This window comes from Pavona decussata, unplaced genomic scaffold, assembly GCF_977016875.1.
Source record: "Pavona decussata unplaced genomic scaffold, jaPavDecu1.1 SCAFFOLD_87, whole genome shotgun sequence".
NCBI lineage: Eukaryota > Metazoa > Cnidaria > Anthozoa > Scleractinia > Agariciidae > Pavona > Pavona decussata.
The window spans coordinates 5433842-5454888 of NW_028145504.1; the positions used below are offsets into that span (position 1 = coordinate 5433842).

Consider the following 21047-nt stretch of genomic DNA (forward strand, 5'->3'; position numbering starts at 1 on the left):
TGATTCAAAGGAGATTTTAAAGGTGGCGGTTGCTTGCAATGATACAACAGAGTACTGTTGTCTTAACTAGACAAATTCAACGTTGAGGAACTAAAGCGCGCGCGCGTCGAAGTGTATGGAGTCTTCCTCGACCTCAGCTTTGGTTTGAAAACTGGTAAATGATAGATCGCTTGATGGCTGGTGGAAAGAAAACTTTTGGGTTTCCAGAGCCACTTTTGAATACATCTGTAGATTAGTTGGGCCGGCGTTATCGCGACAACATACCGCCATGAGAGCCGCAGTTTCAGCACAGGTAGCCCAAGCTCGAAATATGAGCGCTAGTTACGCAACGGTTGAAAAATATAAGGATTTGTATGGGAGAAAAACGGTTTATTTTAGAGGCTAAAAATATGAACGAATTTTTAAATAAAACTCACCCATTTTACTTCTTTTGTGTATTTGTTGCCTCCTATGTGGTTTTTAGGGCGATTTAGCGCGATTCCAGTGAGTTTTAGTGCCTCGAAGGTTTGAAAAATGGCTTAGTGACCCGGCCAACGGTTCAAATTACCGATTCACCAGGTGGGCGACGGGCCCTTGCTCCCGCGGGTGTTATTTGTCATTAGGAGGAAGAGCCCGTCGCCCACTGGGTGAGTCGGTAATTTGAACCGTTAAGGCACGGGCATTCTGAATCTGAGCGTCACTCAAAAGATCTCAACGGAAAATTGTGCAGAGATTGGCGACCATTGATGCCCTTTCCATGTACACGATCGTCGGATGAATCATAAGAATGGCCATGGATAACAAAACAATCGTCCATGGTCTTTGTGGAATTTCGGGGCGATCTGAGCGTTTGGGCCGAATTTACGGCGGTTTTCCTTCAGTGGATCCGCTCGGCGCTCAGGCAACCCTGCCCAACCTTGGGAAAGGATATATATATATATATATATATATATAGAGAGAGAGAGAGAGAGAGAGAGAGAGAGAGAGAGAGAGAGAGAGAGAGAGAGAGAGAGAGAGAGAGAGAGAGAGAGAGAGAGAGAGAGAGAGAGAGAGAGAGAGAGAGAGAGAGAGAGAGAGAGAGAGAGAGAGAGAGAGAGAGAGAGAGCGATGGAACTAAAACTCACTGGAATCGCGCTAAATCACCCTAAAAACCAGATAAGAGGCAAGAAATACACAACAGAAGTAAAATGGGTGATTTTTATTTAAAAGTTCGTTCATATTTTTAGCCTCTAAAATAAACCGGTTTTCTCCCATACAAATTCTTATATTTTTCAACCGTTGCGTGACTAGCGCTCATATTTCGAGCTTGGGCCACCTGTGCCCATCGGCGTCTTATAAAGCGCTCAAATTCTCAACGATTCTCATGTAACCTAACACCGCGTAAGTCACGTAAGGTCACGTTCCAATTCACACAGTCGTGACGCAATATGAATAAATAGATAATTAATTTTTCGCTTTTTCTAAACGTGAGCTTCGGACGCCTGTCTTTTGAAGGGGAGAACGGTGGTGGCATAAAAACCCCAAAACAGCGAAAATAATGAAAAAGCACAACGGACACACAAGAGGTGAGTTTTTTTTTAATCATCTTACCTAAAAAATGAGGATATTTTAAAGTTTATTCCCCATACAACGTCTTGTAAAGCGCTCAAATTCTCAACTGTTCTCATGTAACCTAACACTGCGTAGGATGAAAGGTCACGTTCCAACTCACACAGTCGGACGCATATATGAACAAGTAGATCATTTATTTTTCGCTTTCTCACTTGCGACGCCTGTCTTATGAAGGGGAGAACAGAGGTGGCATAGAAAGCCCCCAACAGCGAAAATAATGAAAAAGCACAACGGAGACACAAGACGTGAGTTTTTTTAATCATCTTACGTAAAAAATGAGGATATTTTAAAGTATTTAGCGTTCTAAATGAATGATATTTTATTCCCCATACAACGTCTTAATATAAAGCGCTCAAATTCTGAAAGGTTCTCATGTAACCTAGCACCGCGTAAGATGAAAGGTCACGTTCCAACTCACACAGTCGTAACGCATATATGAATAAATAGATAATTAATTTTCCGCTTTCTCTAAACGTAAGCTTGGGACGCCTGTCTTATGAAGAGGAGAACAGTGGTGGGATAAAAAGCCCCAAACAGCGAAAATAATGAAAAAGCACAACGGACACACAAGAGGTGAGTTTTTTTTAATCATCTTACGTAAAAAATGAGGATATTTTAAAGTATTTAGCGTTCTAAATGAATGAAATTTTATTCCCCATACAACGCCTTATAAAGCGTTCAAATTCTGAACGGTTCTCATGTAACGTAACACCGCGTAAGATGAAAGGTCACGCTCCAACTCACACAGTCGTGACGCATATATGAATAAATAGATAATTAATTTTCCGCTTTCTCTAAACGTAAGCTTGGGACGCCTGTCTTATGAAGAGGAGAACAGTGGTGGCATAAAAAGCCCCAAACAGCGAAAATAATGAAAAAGCACAACGGAGACACAAGAGGTGAGTTTTTTTTAATCATCTTACGTAAAAAATGAGGATATTTTAAAGTATTTAGCGTTCTAAATGAATGACATTTTATTCCCCATACAACGTCTTATAAAACGCTCAATCTCATGTAACCTAACACTGCGTAAGATGAAATGTCACGCTCCAATTCACACAGTCGTGACGCATATATGGGCGCGTTTACTTGGGCGTTGTTGTATTAGGAGTATCTGAGCATGCACGTTAGTTAGTTAGTCTTTGGTGACAGGTGAACGATAAAAAGATTCGCTGAGAGTCTAAGCACTCACTTTGTATTTGCGATAAACGTGATGTAGGTCAACCGAAAATGTCACGCAAACAAAATAAAACATTACTCTCTTACTAAACATATCGGATTTTGTCACCATGAGGTGCATCTAAGATAATGATAGAATTTTGGCAACAAAGGAGTATTTGTGGTTCCACTGGTAATGATGATTTTTGGCGACAGAGGCAGGTATTTGTGCTTTTTCACTGGTAACAGTGCACAATCGCATCGTAAAATGTCACGCATAACGTGTAATATGACACGCGTGCGAAAAGACAAACCTTACATAACATCCGATCGGGAAGTTAATTACAGCGGTTACCAATAACACGTGACCTACAGCATTCAAAAGAGTCGGATAAAGCTGCGTTTTGGTGGACGTCAATCAAACAAAAGCTGTTGAAATTATTTTGAATTCTGACAAGATTCCAAGGTAACCCGGCAAGAAACTAAGAATTTTACCTCCCTAAGAGAAGGTAAACTTTATTTAAATTGATTCACGAACCAGATCAAAGACAAATAACAGGTATTTTTGAATTAAAAATTTCAATTATCACTGCACATGATAATTTACTCACTTGCGCGCATCGCTGATTTATCATCAGGTGTAGCGATTTCAAATGTTTCATAAACAAAATACGGCTTCGTCTAAACAATGCCCATTTTTTTAGATAATCTGGCTTGGAAATCAACTTTCATAAAATTTACCATCCGTCAGCGCATAAAACTGTCAATTTCTTGGTTCTGTTGCCTTGAAATGTTTTCAGAATTCAAAACAATTTCAACGGCTTTTCTATGATTGACGTCCACCGAAACGTAACTTTGTCGGAGTCTTTTGAAAGCGATAGGTCGCGTGTTATTGGTATCCGCTGTAACGAATCTATTACATGATCACTGTGGAATGGAACAGAACTTTAATGACAAAATCAAAGCGCTCTGTGAGTGACCAAAGAATGAAGTATTTCAAATTATGTCTACAGTTATTTGTTTATTAAACACGCAAAAAAGAAAATAAACTTCACTCGCACTGGAAGGCAACGCAAACGACGAAGTGTACGTTCCGTCTTTCAATAGTTTTGCGCGATAAAACATCATGACACAAAAGAGAGTGTTTCCAGGTTTTAGAAGAGCTTTAAATGAAAGAAGCTGGGTTTATAAAGTGGAAAGACACTGCAGCTCCCGTGGTGATTGAATAACAAGCAGAAACCGTCCAGTTTTCCTTCCAAGAACCGCCGAAAAATTTTCTTCCTCAATGCCGCGTCGCCGGATGAAACTTGATACACGTGAACGATTTTGGTTGCCTAGCACGTGACCAAAATCTTCCCGGTGTTTTCAGCGTGGCAGTTCCTTTCTTGCATCCAAACGACGGCTTAGGCCCGGTTCAGACGCCGAACTTTTCATGAGCCGAACCTAATACCTCGAACTAAATACATGAAAAGTTCGGCGTCTGAATCAGTTGAGAACGGCTGTTTCAATTTGGAACGGCTCAGCCGTTCTTCCCGCCTGGCTCAGCCGGTAATTTCGGCTTTGGAACGGCTTTGATTCAGACGCCGAACCTAATGCATAAATTATTGTAACGTATTCCAAGTAAAAAAAATTGAAAATAAAAAAAAAAACGCTAACATTTCGATTGGTTTTTCTTCAAGTAAATTAAGTTCGGCGTCTGAATCAAAAGGCGGGATTTTCGTGATTTGGGCCGACCTTAATTACTTGGGCGGAGCGCCCAGTTATAAAATAGGATTTCTTCGTATACGCCAAAACGCAGTGATCTACTGCGCGTGCGCTACATGTTGGCCGAGTCTGCGAGTCTGCATGTATTCATCATAAGCCGCCATTACGGGACAAAAAACAAGGACGTAAAATTGACACAACGAATATCGTATTCTTAAAAGAAAACAGCTAGTATGTGTGTTGACTGCTAACTCCTTCCATTGAACGAAACTAAGGGGCAACTTTCCTTTCAGGACGGATATTTTCCAAAAGTTCGACTTCAATTTTAAAACCTCAGACGCTCTTTTGGCTCTTCTCGATAAATCCCCATTCGGTGTCAAACGTAATCGATAAGATCAGGCCGTAAACACTGAATTTACATACAGCCGAGCAAAACATTTCATTTCTCTGGCCGCAATATAAAAAAGAAAACGTTCAATTAACTTTAAAGTTTCAAGACCATTCCGTGGATGAAAGGCTTAGGGTAAAGTAGGAAACTAAAACTAAAGCTTCGAAAATAAATTTCAGTCGGGGTCCAGTGTGAGCGATAAGATCTATTCACCAGAACAAATGTAAACACTGAAAGTTTGCTAATGCAAAGTGGCAATCAACGCTTGACGAATTAATTTCTTTATTTACGTTCACTTGGATAAAACCAAAATGTGATCCTCACAGGAAATCAGGGAAAAAGGTGAACGCACGGGCACGCCTAATTGACACGCTAAACGTAGAATCTGAAAAAAAAAATCTTTCCTTCGGAGTCGAGTGTTAGCGATAAGATCGATTCATTGGAACAAACGTAAACGCTGAAAATTTGCATATTCATATTACAACAACTGAGTACCGCAACGCTAAGGCCCGGTTCATACGTCGAACTTTACATGAGCCGAACCTAATACCTATTAAGGTCGACCCAAATAATTAAGTTCGGCAGTTGATTCAGACGTCGAACCTAACTGAAGTCGAACTTAATTAAAGCTAAAGTGAGAAAGTAGATTTTCGTGGTCAGCGGCTGTTGTTTGTACTCAACAAGATTTAAAATGGCGGGAAAGATGAATTCTGACATGGAAGAGCTTGCTTGATAAAATAATAAAGACAGGCCAAACACGGCTCCTACAGGTCGAGATAGGAAGAATATGACCTTCAAAGCTAATTTGCTCTTACGAGTACGTCTTTCAAAGATCTCTCTTTTCTGTACGAAAGTAAGGAAGGGTCGTTGTAGATCTCCCCTAGCAGAGGCTGATTTTCTATCAAGTGTCATTTACCAGGAGCCATAATCAGGGATGGAGACCGTAACGAGATGCCATTTTGACTTGTGGGCTTGTCCCCATGTTTTGTATCAAAAAATCTATTTTTAGAAAAAAATTGCGCCATACGCGCGTGCGCGCACGCGTGTAAACAGCCAGAATTTTTTTCTACCCGTTCAAAATGGCGTCCAAATTTTAAAATTCTGCCAGGGAATATCTCCTCAGTACTCACATTTAAGGAATTAGACCCTCACTAAGAAAAGGTAGCAATTGAAAGAAGACGGGAAAAGTTGGAATAAGCGGCCTATTGATCACATGACTCTCACAGTAAAGTCAAAAAGGCGCCAAGACGGTGGCGCTGCGTGCGTTGCTACTGTTGAATGAATGAAAAAAGCTTACACTCTACTGACATGTACTCAGACACGTAAGGACTTTTTTATCTTTAGTGAATTTTTTCTCAGCTGCTTTCCGTGTCACATATAAGGTAGTAGCCCCACGCATATTTGCGTGTATTCACGCAGGTTTATGACGTGAAGGGCGAGGGGGGGCAATTTTTTCTAAAGCTAGATTTTTTTGGTACAACACAAGGGGACGCGTGGACCCCACGCTTACGGTCTCCATCCCTGATTATGGCTCCTGTATTTACTCATCTGAATTGTTTTAGGTTAGACACAGAAGGGCGATATTTCATAACAAACCTCAAAATGTTTTTGCGGGTTTTTAGTTTGTTTTGTAGTGCCGACATTCTTTCGCGGAGGTTGACTTCTGAAAGAGTTTTATTCTATAAGGTTATCGAGGTAATCTCTGATAGGTAATCTCTGTTTGAATAGAGTGATGTTTTCTTCAAATGTTGTTTTTGAAGATTTTGTTCTGAGAAGTCTTGAGTCTTCGCCTTTGATATAGCCTATATTGAAAGTTTCTGTCGGTTTGAAGTGCATGTGCACATCAAGAATAGATTCTTTTTTTTTAATCTTTCGCATCTCAGACAAGTATATTCAGTTGTTTCGAAACAAGAAGAGCAAGCACATTTCCCATTTCCCGCTATCTTGTTAAGAATGAATTCCTTTGCGCATGCCAAGTCGATGGAATGCACAGACCTCTGGGATAGATATAATTTATATAATTTATACGTAACGTATGCATTTGGTTCGGCACATGAAAAGTTCGACGTCTGAATCCAAGTCGAACTTTTGCCGTTCTATTCGACTGGCGCAGTCGAATAGAACGGCGGGTCGACCCAAATACAAATCTGTCGATCCTAACTGATTCATACGTCGATCTTTACATGCGCCGAACCAAATGATTAGGTTCGGCTCATGTAAAGATCGACGTATGAACCGGGCCTAAGCCACCCATTCTCAGCTAACAGGGACCGTTGATGTCACGCCTCTTTATGTCTTCTTTTTTAACAAATCTCACCCTCTCTAACATAAATAAGCATTTTATTTTCATCTTCAACATCTAAGAAGTTAACCGGACAAATTTTGTTGAATAAACTTGTCGAGAAAATTTTTTGTGCATATTTATGTTACACCAAGTATTTTAAAAATTAAAATTTAACTTCGAGTCAGTTTTTATCAATACACGCTTTGAAGGTTGCACTGAAGATCGTGCTTATTTTAAACTCTTACACTTAAGTTTGTAAATATAACAATTGTAAGCTTTACAGCCTTTTTGTCTTCTGGAAATTTTATAAAGAGATGGTGTCCCACGATTTTAGGTAAATTACGTTACTATGTCTGCAGGGCAAGTTATTCGCTGGCTTATTTTATAATACGCGCATGCCATTTGCATTTTTTACCCCTGTTTTATATTTACTTCAATATAGCTAGCACATCTAGCTGACTATCCCGACACATTTCGAAAAAAACATTAAACTAGTCAGTGATTGGGTTATTTTCTTTTTGGACCGTAAACTAGGTTACTATGTTTCATTGTAAATATCTTACGTACAAAATACAGCAAGTCGGTAACTGGTGTTCGGAAGAAACTTGCCTCCTAGGAACTCAAGAAATGATATAGCAGTTCTGCTATTACTGTCATTTTATAATCTTAACAGAAAATAAAAAGGACAATGTAAATTACGTTACGGCAACGTAATTTACCGCGAATGACATAAGGTGACTTTGTGACGGCGTTACCCAGGAATGTCCTGACCAAATAGCGTGAGTTTAGGCGTGGGGTGTAATATTACTTGAGATGACGCAACCAAAGCGGCCTTCCGAGCCTTTTTGACCTCATGCTAAGACCGCTTAGGAATCTCTTCAACTAGTGATAGATAGTGACTGTTTTGACTGCAATGTAAAGCAAGCACAAATGGAAATCAATGTTTTTCTCTTCTTTGTAAGCTATTGCCGCACTGTTTATGCGAGAAACAGCAGTATGAATTAATCAAGCGAAAAACATTGCCCAATTTGGCAATAATTGCGAGGGTAACGTAATTTACAGTGAAAATGAATTTCAATTACATCGACGGATTGGAAAAAACAGCTTTCCAGTTGACTGATTTTTAACTTTATCGAGAATGTAGAAGCATGATTTAAGACTCTTTAATCTATGTAGATGCGAATGTAAACCAGCCGTAAATTTCAACGTTTATTTCGACACGAGGCACCGTGAGACAAACTCGCAATTCCAGTTACACCGATGGACCTTAATAAAAGTCAACTTAACTGCCGTACAAACCGTGGAAACTAATAAACCTTAGTGAACTTAAAATTGAGATAAAAACTCGGTGGCCCTCGTGGTAAACATTAAAGGCCACCTATGCGCATGCCCGAAACTAAATGTCTGCGCAGGGAACCCAGCTGGGAAACACGAAGCCCAGCAGTAACATGGCTCCCCAAAATGTCCAACATTTTCTACAAAAAGGAACTAATCTTTAGCAAACACAATGTCAATGTTCCATGCTTAGTGAAAACACTTAAAGTTTCTTTCACTGTAAATCTCTTTCTTAACAAAGTTCTGGCTCCTCAGGCTCCTCGTCGGGGAATCCCGGTCTCTCACGCTTCTACGAGCAGCACAAGCTTGTTAACAGGTCTTTCCAGTCTGGATCCACTACTTGTCAATACTGTTACCGAACGTACTTGGTCCTGATCATCGGGGTGAGTTTCCACCACTTTAGCCATGGGCCATCTGTTTCTAGGAGACTGGTTTTCTTTCAACAACACAACATCTCCGACCTGAAAATTTCTTCGTGGCCGAATCCACTTGTTTCTTGCTTGTAACTGCTGCAGATATTCTTTACACCATCTTGACCAGAATTCTTGAGCCATATGCTGTGTACGCCGCCACATCTTTCTGCAGCACAGGTCTTCTCTCTTGAATTCTCCAGGCGGGGGCAGCACAAGTCTTGTCTTTCCTGTAAGCAGCATACTTGGTGATAATGGTGGTGCAGAATGTGGGTCGCTGAGGGTCTCCACTGTCAGAGGTCTGTTGTTGATCGTGTATTCGGCTTCGCAAAGGAAGGTCCTCAACGAGTCTTCGTCCAGACGACTACCATGTTCTCTGATGAGACCATTCATGACATTTCTGATTGACCTGATTTGTCTTTCCCAGACACCCCCAAAATTGCTAGCAGATGCAGGGTTCTTAATCCAATCGATGCTTTCCTTAAGGAGTTCCGCTTTGATCTCCTGGTCATCCATTTCTTCAATAGCTTTCTTGAGTTCTGCTTCTGCACCAATGAAATTCGTTCCTCTATCGCAGCGGATTTCCCTAACCGATCCCCGTCTACAGATGAAACGTCTGAGTGCATTTATAAACGAATCCGTTTCCAAAGAATCCGCCACCTCTATGTGTACTGCTCTACTTGCTAAGCAAGTAAACAAGGCTCCGTATTTCTTCACGACAGATCTTCCTCGTTGGACGTGCCAAGGGCCAAAGTAGTCGACCCCACAATAGGTAAAGGGTGGTGTTGGCTCTACGCGCGACTTTGGCAAATCTGCCATTTTCTGTTCTCCTTGGGTCCCTCGAAGGTGACGACATGTTACACATTTAGAAATAAACTGTCTGACCATCACATTTCCGCTAACAATCCAATAGCCACAGGAACGAAGCTCGTTCAGAGTTATCCCTCTTCCGCTATGATGTGTTCTTTCATGAACATGGCTGATAATCAGTGAACTAATGTGGCTTGACTTTGGTAGGATCACAGGGTTCTTTAGAGTGGGGGGCAGATTGGCCTTCCGTATTCTTCCACCAACTCTCATAACACCATCACCGTCTAGAACTGGATCCAACATGCGGAGAGAACTTGTCTTCCTAAACAGGGCTTTCTTTTCTTTGTCTGACTTACGACTACCGTAGACGACTTTCTCTTGAACGTCTTGCAGACTTTTAATTTCTGACGGGAACTCATTTCTTTGTACGTGCTTTATGATCTCCATTTCTGCTTCTTCTAAGTCAGCTACGTTGACTCGTGTAGAATTGACATCCTTACGTCCGGCAGGTCCTTCATCAGATGCCAAACCGCTGGACACTTTTCTCTTGGCTAGGACTCTATCTCTCAGATGTCTCTTGTATTTCAGGCAAAGTGCTACAGCCATCTTTGCTTTAAACCAACTGGAGAATCGTCGAAGTCTCTTGACAATATCACTGCTCTCTTTCACCGTGCTAATGTTAACCTTAACATTTTTGACTTCAGGGGAATCTGGATCCACGTGGTCTTCATACGTTTCTTCCTTCAGCCAGCTCTTTGCAGGTTCTTTCAGGAAGTCAGGACCCGTGATCCATGCCGCCTTCTCCACAAAGTCCTTTGGAGACATACCTCTCGACCCTTCGTCAGCAGTATTCAATGCAGTTTCCACATAGTGCCATTGTGAAGGAGTAGTGTGCTCGTGGATAAGCTGAACTCTGTTAGCTACGTAGGTATGAAAACGACGAGATTCATTACTTATAAAGCCTAAAACGACTTTACTGTCCGTCCAGTAGTAGTCCTTTATGTCCTCATACTCCAATTCATCCTTTAACTTGTCACCAATATTGACAGAAATTGTGGCAGCAGCCAATTCCAATCTCGGGATACTGACTATCTTCTTCGGTGTTACGCGGGCCTTTCCCATAACAAACGACACATGTACTTTCCCGCTCTCGTCTTCAAGTCTCAAATACGAGCACTGTCCATACCCACACGTCGAAGCATCGGACATACAGTGGAGCTGTGCCGACACAATCTTTCCGAATTCTGCGGGTTTGAAACTTCTTGGCACTTTTAAACTTTCAAGTAAGCAAAGTTCATTCCGCCATTTTTCCCATCTGCTTTTGGTTGCATCGTCAACAGGTTCATCCCAGCTGTTAGACTGACAGATGTCTTGTAATATCTTCTTTCCAATGAGTACTACCGGAGCGATGAAACCTAAGGGGTCGTAGATGGAACTAATCGTTGAAAGGATGCCTCTACGTGTGCAAGGCTTATCCTTAAGTTCAATCCTGAAGTTGAAGGTATCTGATTTGATGCACCAGATGACTCCTAGTGCTCTTTCAATAGGCAACTTATCTTGGCCAAGTGCAAGGCTCTTCACATTCTCTGCTCTGTGCTCGTCAGGAATTGAGTTAATGATGCGTTCAGTGTTGCCCACAAACTTAGTCAAGTTGAATCCCCCATTCCTGCAAACTGCCTTGACGTCCTTCGCTAGATCAATAGCTTTGTCTTCGGTGCTTGCAGATTTTAGGACATCATCCACATAGAAGTTCCTTCTAAGGGTGTTGGCTACCTCAGTTCCATAGTTGTCTTCGTTGTCATCTGCTGTACGCTGAAGTGCATAGTTGGCACATGCAGGAGATGATACTGCACCGAAGAGGTGCACAGTCATACAATACTCTTCGGCTTTCTGCTCCAAGTCTCCATTTGGCCACCACAAAAATCTGAGGAAACTTTGATCTTCCTTTCTAACTCTCACTTGAAAGAACATCTTCTCGATGTCCGCCATAAAGGCGTACTTCTCCTGGCGAAACCTGGTTAGGACGCCAAGGAGGTTACTTGTAAGATCCGGTCCCTGAAGAAGCTTGTCATTCAAGGACTGTCCTTCAAACGTAGCCGAACAATCGAACACCACTCGTACTTTCGACTTCTGTGGATGATAGATCCCGTGGTGAGGAAGGTACCAGGTTCTTCCAACCTTATCTTTGAACTCGTCATCCACCTTGCGAGCATATCCTTTGGAGATGATATCAGCCATAAAACTGCAGTAATCCGCACAATATCTGTCATCGGCCTTCAGACGCTTTTTTAGGCCAGTCAGACGCTTCTCTGCTAGTGCATAGTTGTTAGGGAGCTGAACGTTCTGATGCTTAAATGGGAGGGGCATCTCATAATGCAGGTCATCGAGATGAACGATGCCGCTCTCCACCGTTTCGCAGAACTTGATGTCTTCACGTGACATTGCTGTCCCCTTTTCTCGTTCAGAGAAGTCCAAGTCAAACATCTGACTAACTGCTTGTGGAGTTATCCGCTCCTTCACCTTTCTCTGTGTGACTAGATATCCCCGAGGGGTAATTATAGTATCTTCAGGGCTAAGATTGATTCGGTTGCATGTAATCTGGCTACTCAGCTGTGGATTACAGAGGGGCCCGTTGACGTACCACCCGAGGAGTGACCGAACTGCGTACGGGTCTGAATCTTTGCCGTAAACGATTTCTCTTGGACATAGGGCACTTGGGCAATTCAATCCAATAAGCAGACCCACTTCGATGTCTGCCATGTAGGGGGGTATCTCTACACTGATTTTCTTCAAATGAGACATCTTGCAGATTACGTCAGGTCGAGGTATTTCATTGCGGTCTGCTGGAATCACATGCCGCGTAAACGTTCTAGCTAGGTCCAAGATCACGTCCTCTTCTTTAATGTTGGCTACCACCAATCCTTCAATGGCCTTTGTGGTAACACTGCTCGTTCCGTGAATCGTAGTAAGGATAAGGTCAGTGTCATTTCCCTCAATGCCGAGTGCCTTCATTGACTTCTCACTCACAAACGTCCCACCACTGGCGTTGTCTAGCAGTGCATAGACTTTTATCTTCTTTGCTGGATCACTCTTGTGAAACAAGTGAACTGGTAATATACCCATGTTGATAGCTACATCTCCAGCTTCCGTGACGTTACAGATGGCAGTGCGGTTGCTGCTAACCCGAGGTTCAGCTCCAGGTTGATTATCACTGTCGTTGCTGATCTTCTTCGCCCAATCATAGTCGTGTAGCGATGTGGGGTGTGGCCTTTTGCAAGTCTTACATGTCTGCCGCTCCTTGCAGTTTTTAGCAATGTGCTGATCACTAAAGCAACCAACGCACAGTTTCTTCTCACTACAAACTCCCGTCGCTCAGTTAGAGTTTTCTTTAAAAACTGTTCACAATCATTTAGGTTGTGAGGCCTTTTGCATAAGGAACACGACGTGGACTGCTCCTTTCTACCTTCCTGCTTTAATCCCGTGGCAAGGCTTGTTCCTTTTCCTCTGCTACGTGGCCTTCGTCTGAATTTGACATGAGTGGCTTTGTCTTTCTCATCATGATGAGGTTTGGTAACATTTTCTTCTGAGAATACAGGATTTGTGGCAAGCTCAGCTTGTTTGCGGACAAATTGTGAGAATTCCTCAAAGTCAGCTATCCTTCCTTTTTCAATCTTGGTCTTATTGTTCCTTTCAGTCCATTTGCTTCGTAGATGTCTAGGTAACTTTTCCCAAAGCTGTCGCAGTACATGAGCTGTGTTCAAATCGTCCATGTGAGACATGCCTTTCATAGCATACTTTGCTTGGTCCAGAGCAATAGAGAAATTTTGGAGAGCTGAGCCATCGTTTGCTCTGATTGGTTGCCATGAAGACAGTTTTGTGATGTGAGCATTTGCAATCTTGAAAGGATCTCCAAACTGTCTCTTTAGCAGTCCCTTGGCTTCTTTGTAGGATCCTTCTGATTTTCTCTGAAGACAACCATTAATAACTTCTTTAGCTTTACCAGAAGTGTACTGACCCAGAAAATACAGCCTTTCACAGGAGTCTTCAACCTTTGATTCAATCAAAGACTCAAAGGCAGTCATAAATGCGGGAAATTCCATAGCGTCACCGTAAAACATTGGAGGCTCGGTTGATGGAAGAAGGCTCCTTGCTTGCTGGGAAACCATAATTCGAGACAATTCCGTCTGCTTTCTTTGAATGTCTACAATATCTTGAAAGGTGTTGTCCTGGACTGCCAAGGGATTAACAGACAAACTTGTTGAGCAACTTCGAGGGCTATAAACACGTTGGGGTGTCTGTGGGATCCCCTGTGATTGATCTCTGATAGAATACACAACTGCACGCCCGTCTACGAAATGGGGTTGAGTTGATGAAAGATGTGCACTTGTGGGAATTTCAGTGGGGTTCACTACACACCCAGGAGTCACAATGTCTACATGGGTTTCAAAGTCAAAGCCTGAATTTCCTGATCTGCATGCTGTCATTGGGCTTGTGTAAATGGGGCCTGTTTGCTCTGTAGTATATCCACTAAGAGGATTTGCTTGAGTGGGGTACTGGTGCCCTGAGACATGATTGCCAGAAGAATGTGCTGGAAGAGACTTTGAAGCAGGTTCTAAAATTGGAATGGCGTTTGATGAGGATGAACTAGTCACCATTGCTGCCGTTGTCATCGTTACAACCGACCCTGGCGTTGACAGGGAGGTAATGTTTGTATCCTTCGTAACGTTGGCTGGGAGTAGACTGGACACTGGGAATATTGGAAGCTTTTGTGTCTGTAAACATGTAGGTGTGGAAACCCACTCTTCACTGTTCATTTGTTCATAAATCCTTTCTTCTTCCTTTGCCTTAGCTAGACTTTTCCTGAGCTCCAATTGTTCCTCGGCCATTTTCAGTGCCTGTTTTTCCTTCAGAAAAGCTGTCTCAACTTCTAGGGCTGCAACCTTAGTCTTGGCTTTTATCAATTTCGCATTAGATGAAAGTGAAGATAAATTAGAACGTCTAGAGTGATTAGACTTTCTAGAGCGATGAGACTTGTTAGAAGCAGCAGAATTTAATTCAGCAGACTGAAGCTCTTTCGCCTTAGACAAATATTCACAGACAGACTGTTTAAACTTAAACACATCTCCATCATGAACTTCATACCATGAATTAGCACTGGCAATATCTGATTCATTCTCTAACACTTCGAGGAAATTATCCTGAGCAACTTGTAACTTGACAAGTAAATTGTTTAAACCTTCCGTTTCAGATGATACAAACTCAAAATTGTTAAGATCAACAAGAAGAGGCTTCATTTTGTTTATCTGCCTAGTCACGTGGCGAAGAGCCACAGTTCTACGCTCTTTTAACCTTTGTATCTCGTACTGTTTACCTTTATCCGTTGTAATTTTCTTCCTTGCACCCGATTCTAACTCCGCGGTACCATTCTCCGTCGATTTCTCCTCCATATTCAGCGAACCTTGAACCTTAACTGAATCATGAAGCCGTATTTCTGATGCCGCATCCGTCGGTGGAGTGTTAAGCGGTGAAATGGCGCAAAACGAAGCCGTGTCAATTGAAGGCGAAAGCGAACGATAACCTTTAAAAATTCCTTCTTCACCATAAGCCATTGTAGATTCCATGTTTTCGTTTTCCATGCCCGTAATTATCCGTGAAAGTTGCAATAGAAAAACCAAGTAAACCGTATTTATCCTTGTAAACCACACATCCATCGACAAACCATGCTTGAGGTCGAGTTTTTACTGTAGATGCGAATGTAAACCAGCCGTAAATTTCAACGTTTATTTCGACACGAGGCACCGTGAGACAAACTCGCAATTCCAGTTACACCGATGGACCTTAATAAAAGTCAACTTAACTGCCGTACAAACCGTGAAAACTAATAAACCTTAGTGAACTTAAAATTGAGATAAAAACTCGGTGGCCCTCGTGGTAAACATTAAAGGCCACCTATGCACATGCCCGAAACTAAATGTCTGCGCAGGGAACCCAGCTGGGAAACACGAAGCCCAGCAGTAACATTCTATCTTGCATTTTAATGGCTCTTGGATCTCGTTTTCAGTATGTTGCTTCCAAAAAAAAAGTTGCAGGGTTTCTCCCAATTACACTCTCCATTCTTAAAGGGGAAGTGTCAGGGGTTTTTTTGATATCTTTTGTTTAAAAAGATGAAGTAGGACCTTCAATCACCAGCCAAATAATTCTAGAACGACGAGAGGAAAGAAATCAACTCAATTCTTGAAAGAAACAACTTGTGATCTGTTCTAGCGCATTTTGGAAACAAAAATGCGAGAACTTGAAAAACATTAGCCTAATATTTTTCCAGTTTCAGTCGAAACCGGCCTACCCTGTCTCTGGCCAGAGGCACTAATCGACAGTTTTATTGCACTGGGGTGATAATTTTTAACAAACTTGACAATTATTTCGTTGTTTCTGCAGACAGTCAAACATTTTTGGGTTTTGAAATGACAGCAAATTTTCGTGATACTTCCCCTTTAAGCTTGACCAATATGGCAGTCCAACAACAAGATCCGCTCCGTAAAATGCAAAATTTATTGTCCACAGACGTGGCATAAAACAAGACCAACGAGATGCCTGCTATACTGGCATTTCGCGTGATGCTGGGGCTCATTCGTTTATTCCAACTGTATGCTTCGCTGATTGATAAAACTATCCTTGCTAATGGAATAGTTTGAGTCACGACGAACGCGTTACGTTGTCTCCCTTGTGTTACGCGACTATGACCGGAAATGTGTGAAATTCCATTACGAGAACGTAAGCTTCTCAATGACCTCTTTTCAGTCTCGAGTCGTGGTCTAAGACTGTCAAACAAAGCACGATTCCTTCGCCAGGAACTCTCCAATTTCCACCGTTTTAAATGTCGGGTGCTTCTTAAAAGTTATTCTTTCCATTCACCGCTTCAAAATGGTGAAATTTCCGTTTGAAAACGGCACACTTGAGTCCAGAACATGTTGACAATATGGCGCGAAAATTTAATCTGATTTTAATAACTATATCTAATGATGCGTTGACGTCACACAGGTAGGGGTGAGTGGGTCCTCTCCCTCGCGATAAAAGCGACAAGAATGGATTTTGATTGGCCTCCTTCTGTTGAAGACAATCAGAACAATACATCCCGAGTAGGAGAGGAGAGGGATTTAATGAATAAATTAATATACCGATTTGTGGCTACCAGGAAGAAAAAAAAAAAAAAAGAAATCGACCCGTGTTTAGACACGGTATGCCCCCTCAGGGCATCCCGCGTAACAAGATGCCTGCTATACTGGCATTACGCGTGATGGTGGGGCTGATTCATTTATTCCAACTGTATGCTTCGCCGATTGATAAAACTATCCTTGCTAATGGAATAGTTTGAGTCACGACGATCGCGTTACGTTGTTTTCCGTGTGTTACGCGACTCAGACTATCAGCGGAAATTTGTCAAATTCCATTACGATAACGAAAGCTTCTCAATGATCTCTTTTCTGTCTCACGTCGTGGCCTAAGACTGTCAAACAAAGCACGATTTCTTCGCCAGGAACTCTCCAATTTCCACCGTTTTAAATGTCCGGTGCTTCTTAGAAGTTATTCTTTCGATTTACCGGTTCAAAATGGTGAAATTTCCGTTTGAAAACGGCACACTTGAGTCCAGAACATGTTAACAATATGGCGCGACAATTTAATCCGTTTTTAGTAAATATATAAAATAATGCGTTGACGTCACAAAGGTAGGGGTGAGTGGGTCCCCTCCCTCGCGATATAAGCGACAAGAATGGATTTTGATTGGCCTGCTGTTGTTGAAGACAATCAGAACAATACATCCCGAGTAGAAGAGGGGAGAGTTTAATGAATAAATTAATGTACCGATTTGTAGCTACGAGGAAGAAAAAAAAAAAACAAGATGCCTGCTATACTGGCATTACGCGTGATGCTTGGCCTGATTCATTTATTCCAACTGTATGTTTCACAGATTTATAAAACAATCCTTGCTAATGGAATAGTTTGAGTCACGAAGATCGCGTTACGTTGTTTCCCTTGTGTTACGCTACTCAGGGTTTCAAGGGAAATTGCGGGAATTCCATTGCGATAACGTAAGCTTCTCAATGACCTCTTTTCTGTCTGCACTCATGGTTTAAGACTGTCAATGAAAGCACGATTCCTTCGACAGGAACTCTCCAATTTCCACCATTCTAGATGTCGAGTGCTTCTTAGAAGTTATTCTTTCGATTTACCGCTTCAAAATGGTGAAATTTCCGTTTGAAAACGGCACAATTGAGTCCAGAACATGTTAACAATATGGCGACACAACTTTAATCCAGTGTTAATTAAGTGATGCTTTGACCTCACACAGGTAGGGGTGAGTGGGTCTCCTCCCTAGCAATATGAGCGACAAGAATGGATTTTGATTAGCCTGCTTTTGTTGAAGACAATCAGAACAATACATCCCGAGTAGGAGAGGGGAGAGTTTCATGAATAAATTAATGGACCGATTTGTAGCTACAATAAAGAAACAAAAAAAAAGAAATCCACCCGTTTTTAGACACGGTATGCCCCCTCAGGGCATCCCGCGTAAAAAAGAAATCGACCCGTTTTTAGACACGGTATACCCCTTCAGGGCATCCCGGGTAATAAATTAATGTACCGATTTGTAGCTACGACGAAGAAAAAGAAATCGTCCCGTTTTTAGACACGGTATGCCCCCTCAGGGCATCCCGCGTAAAAAGAAATCGACTCGTTTTTAGACACGGTATGTCCCCTCAGGGCATCCCGCGTAACAAGATGCCCTTAATCGGCATTACACGAAACGCTTTATTTAGCCCCATTTATTCCCCATGATGTGTTTCGCAGATATTTAAAGACTATCCCCCCTTCTAATAATATTAAATTTAGAGATACATTTTTTTCGCTTATTTTTATAGTCAACTGTATCCTCCCTTGGCAATTGAAATAATTGAATGGTTTTATTCAGAGAGACTGCGTGATTCAAATCGTTGTGTTACTTGGAATCAAACCGGGAATAACTCTGCAATAACGTCATGACCCCGCTGAACTGGTCTGGCTTTCTTGGCTTTGAATTATTCAATCTGTTTGTAAGAGCGTAGTTTCTTTGCTGTGAACTTTCCCAATTTCCACCGTTTCAACTTTCGAGTACTACCTAGAAGTTACTATTTCGATTTACCGCTCGAAAAACGTTTGTTTTCTTTCTGAAAACGGCAGATCCGGAGTCTTAAATTCAGACATGTGGCCGCCATTGAACGAAAACACTTTTTCCAAATGATGATTTGCTTTGACGTCACACAAGTAGAGATGAGTGGGTCCCCTCCCTTGTGATATACGCCTTTGATAATGGAGTTTGATTGGGCCGCTTTTGTTCAAGACAATCAAAACAATAGACCCCTTCTGGGAGAGGGAAGAATTTAATCTAGTTTTAAAGAATAAATCAAATAATGATTTGACGTCACACAGAAAGTGATGAGTGGGTCCCCTCTCTCGTGATATGTGCCTGAAAAATAGATTTTGATTGGGTCGCTTCTGTTGAAGACAATCAGAACAATTTATCCTTACTAGGGGAGGACAGAGTTTAATGCATAAATTAATGTGCACATTTGTGACTACGATGAAGAAAAAACAAGATGCCCTTAATCGGCATTACACGGAATGCTTAATGTAGCCCCATTTATTCCCCATGATGTTTCGCAGACATTTAAAAACTATCCTCCCTTCTAATAAGAATAAATTTAGAGATACAGTTTTTTCGCTTATTGTTATAGTCAACTGTATCCTCCCTTCGCAATTGAAATAATTGAATGGTTTTATTCAGAGAGACTGCGTGATTTTTATCGTTGTGTTACTGGGAATCATACCGGGAATAACTCTGCAATAACGTCATGACCCCGCTGAACTGGTCTAGCTTCCTTGGCTTTGAATTTTTCGATCTGTTTGTAAAAGCGTAGTTTCTTCGCTGTAAACTCTCCCAATTTCCACCGTTTCAACTTTCGAGTACTACCTAGAACTGTTATTATTTTGATTTACCGCTCGAAAAACGTTTGTTTTCTTTCTGAAAACGGCAGATCCGGAGTCGTAAATTCAGACATGTGACCGCCATTGAACGAAAACAACTTTTCCAAATGATGATTTGCTTTTACGTCACACAAGTAGAGATGAGTGGGTCCCCTCCCTCGGGAAAAACGCGCGGATAATGGAGTTTGATTGGGCCGCTTTTGTTCAAGACAATCAAAACAATAGATCCCTTCTCGGAGAGGGAAGAATTTAATCTAGTTACGCGGGATGCCCTAAAGGGGCATACCGTGTCTAAAAACGGGTCGATTTCTTTCTTTCATTTTTTTTTTTCTTTCCTCGTAGCTACAAATGTGTACATTAATTTATTCATTAAACTATCCCCTCTCCTACTCGGGATGTATTGTCCTTATTGTCTTTAACAAAAGAAGGCCAATCAAAATCCTTTTTTGTCCCTTATATCACGAGGGAGCGGACCCACTCATCCCTACCTGTGTGACGTCAAGGCATCATTTGATTTATTTATCAAATCCGGATTAAATTTGGCGCCATATTGTTAACATGTTCTGGACTCAAGTGTGGCGTTTTCAAACGGAAATTTCACCATTTTGAAGCGGTGAATCGAAAGAATAACTTCTAAGAAGCACCCAACATTTTAAACGATTGAAATTGGTGAGTTCCTGGCGAAGGAATCGTGCGTTGTTTCACAGTCTTAGACCACGACGCGAGACTGAAAAGAGGTCATTGAGAAGCTTATGTTATGGTAATGGAAATTCAAAAATTTCCGGTGAAAGTCTGGGTCGCGTAATACAAGGGAAACAACGTAACGCGTTCGTCGTGACTCAAAGTATTCCATTGACAAGGATAGATTTATAAATCGGCGAAGCATACAGTTGGAATAAATGAATCATCCCCAGCAACACGCGTAATGCCAGTGTCGCAGGCATCTTGTTTTAATGAATAAATCAAATGATGATTTGACGTCACACAGGAAGTGATAAGTGGGTCCCCTCTCTCGTGATATGTGCCTGAAAAATAGATTTTAATTGGGCCGCCTCTGTTGAAGACAATCAGAACAATATATCCTTACTAGGGGAGGACAGAATTTAATGCATAAATTAATGTACACATTTGTAGCTACGACGAAGAAAAAAAAAAAAAAAGAAATCGACCCGTTTTTAGACACGGTATGCCCCCTCAGGGCATCCCGCGTAAAAGAAAAAACAAGATGCCTGCTATACGGGCATTAGGCGTGATGCTGGGGCTGATTCATTTATTCCAACTCAAGGTTTGCCGATTGATAAAACTATCCTACCTAATGGAATAGTTTGAGTCACGACGATCGCGTTACGTT

The 21047-nt window shown here is 41.7% G+C and overlaps 2 protein-coding genes across 5 annotated transcripts in view; one reads left to right on the forward strand and one right to left on the reverse strand.

Annotated features, from left to right (window-relative positions):
* Positions 1-1110: 1110 nt before the first annotated feature.
* The window catches only part of LOC146474996 (uncharacterized), a 108458-nt gene continuing 88521 nt past the window's right edge, over positions 1111-21047 (forward strand). For 2 of the 4 annotated variants that reach the window (XM_085116804.1, XM_085116801.1), the window contains exons 1-2: positions 1111-1835; positions 2070-2163. The gene's annotated coding sequence lies outside the window, so the exon portion shown is untranslated. Of the gene's footprint in view, positions 1836-2069; positions 2164-2395; positions 2490-21047 lie in introns of all 4 variants that reach the window. The other 2 variants (XM_085116803.1, XM_085116802.1) reach the window with 2 other exon arrangements.
* LOC146474997 (uncharacterized) lies at positions 12811-15288 on the reverse strand. Its single transcript, XM_085116831.1, has one exon. The coding sequence runs from the start codon at positions 15286-15288 to the stop codon at positions 12811-12813; it is 2478 nt and encodes an 825-aa protein (XP_084972957.1).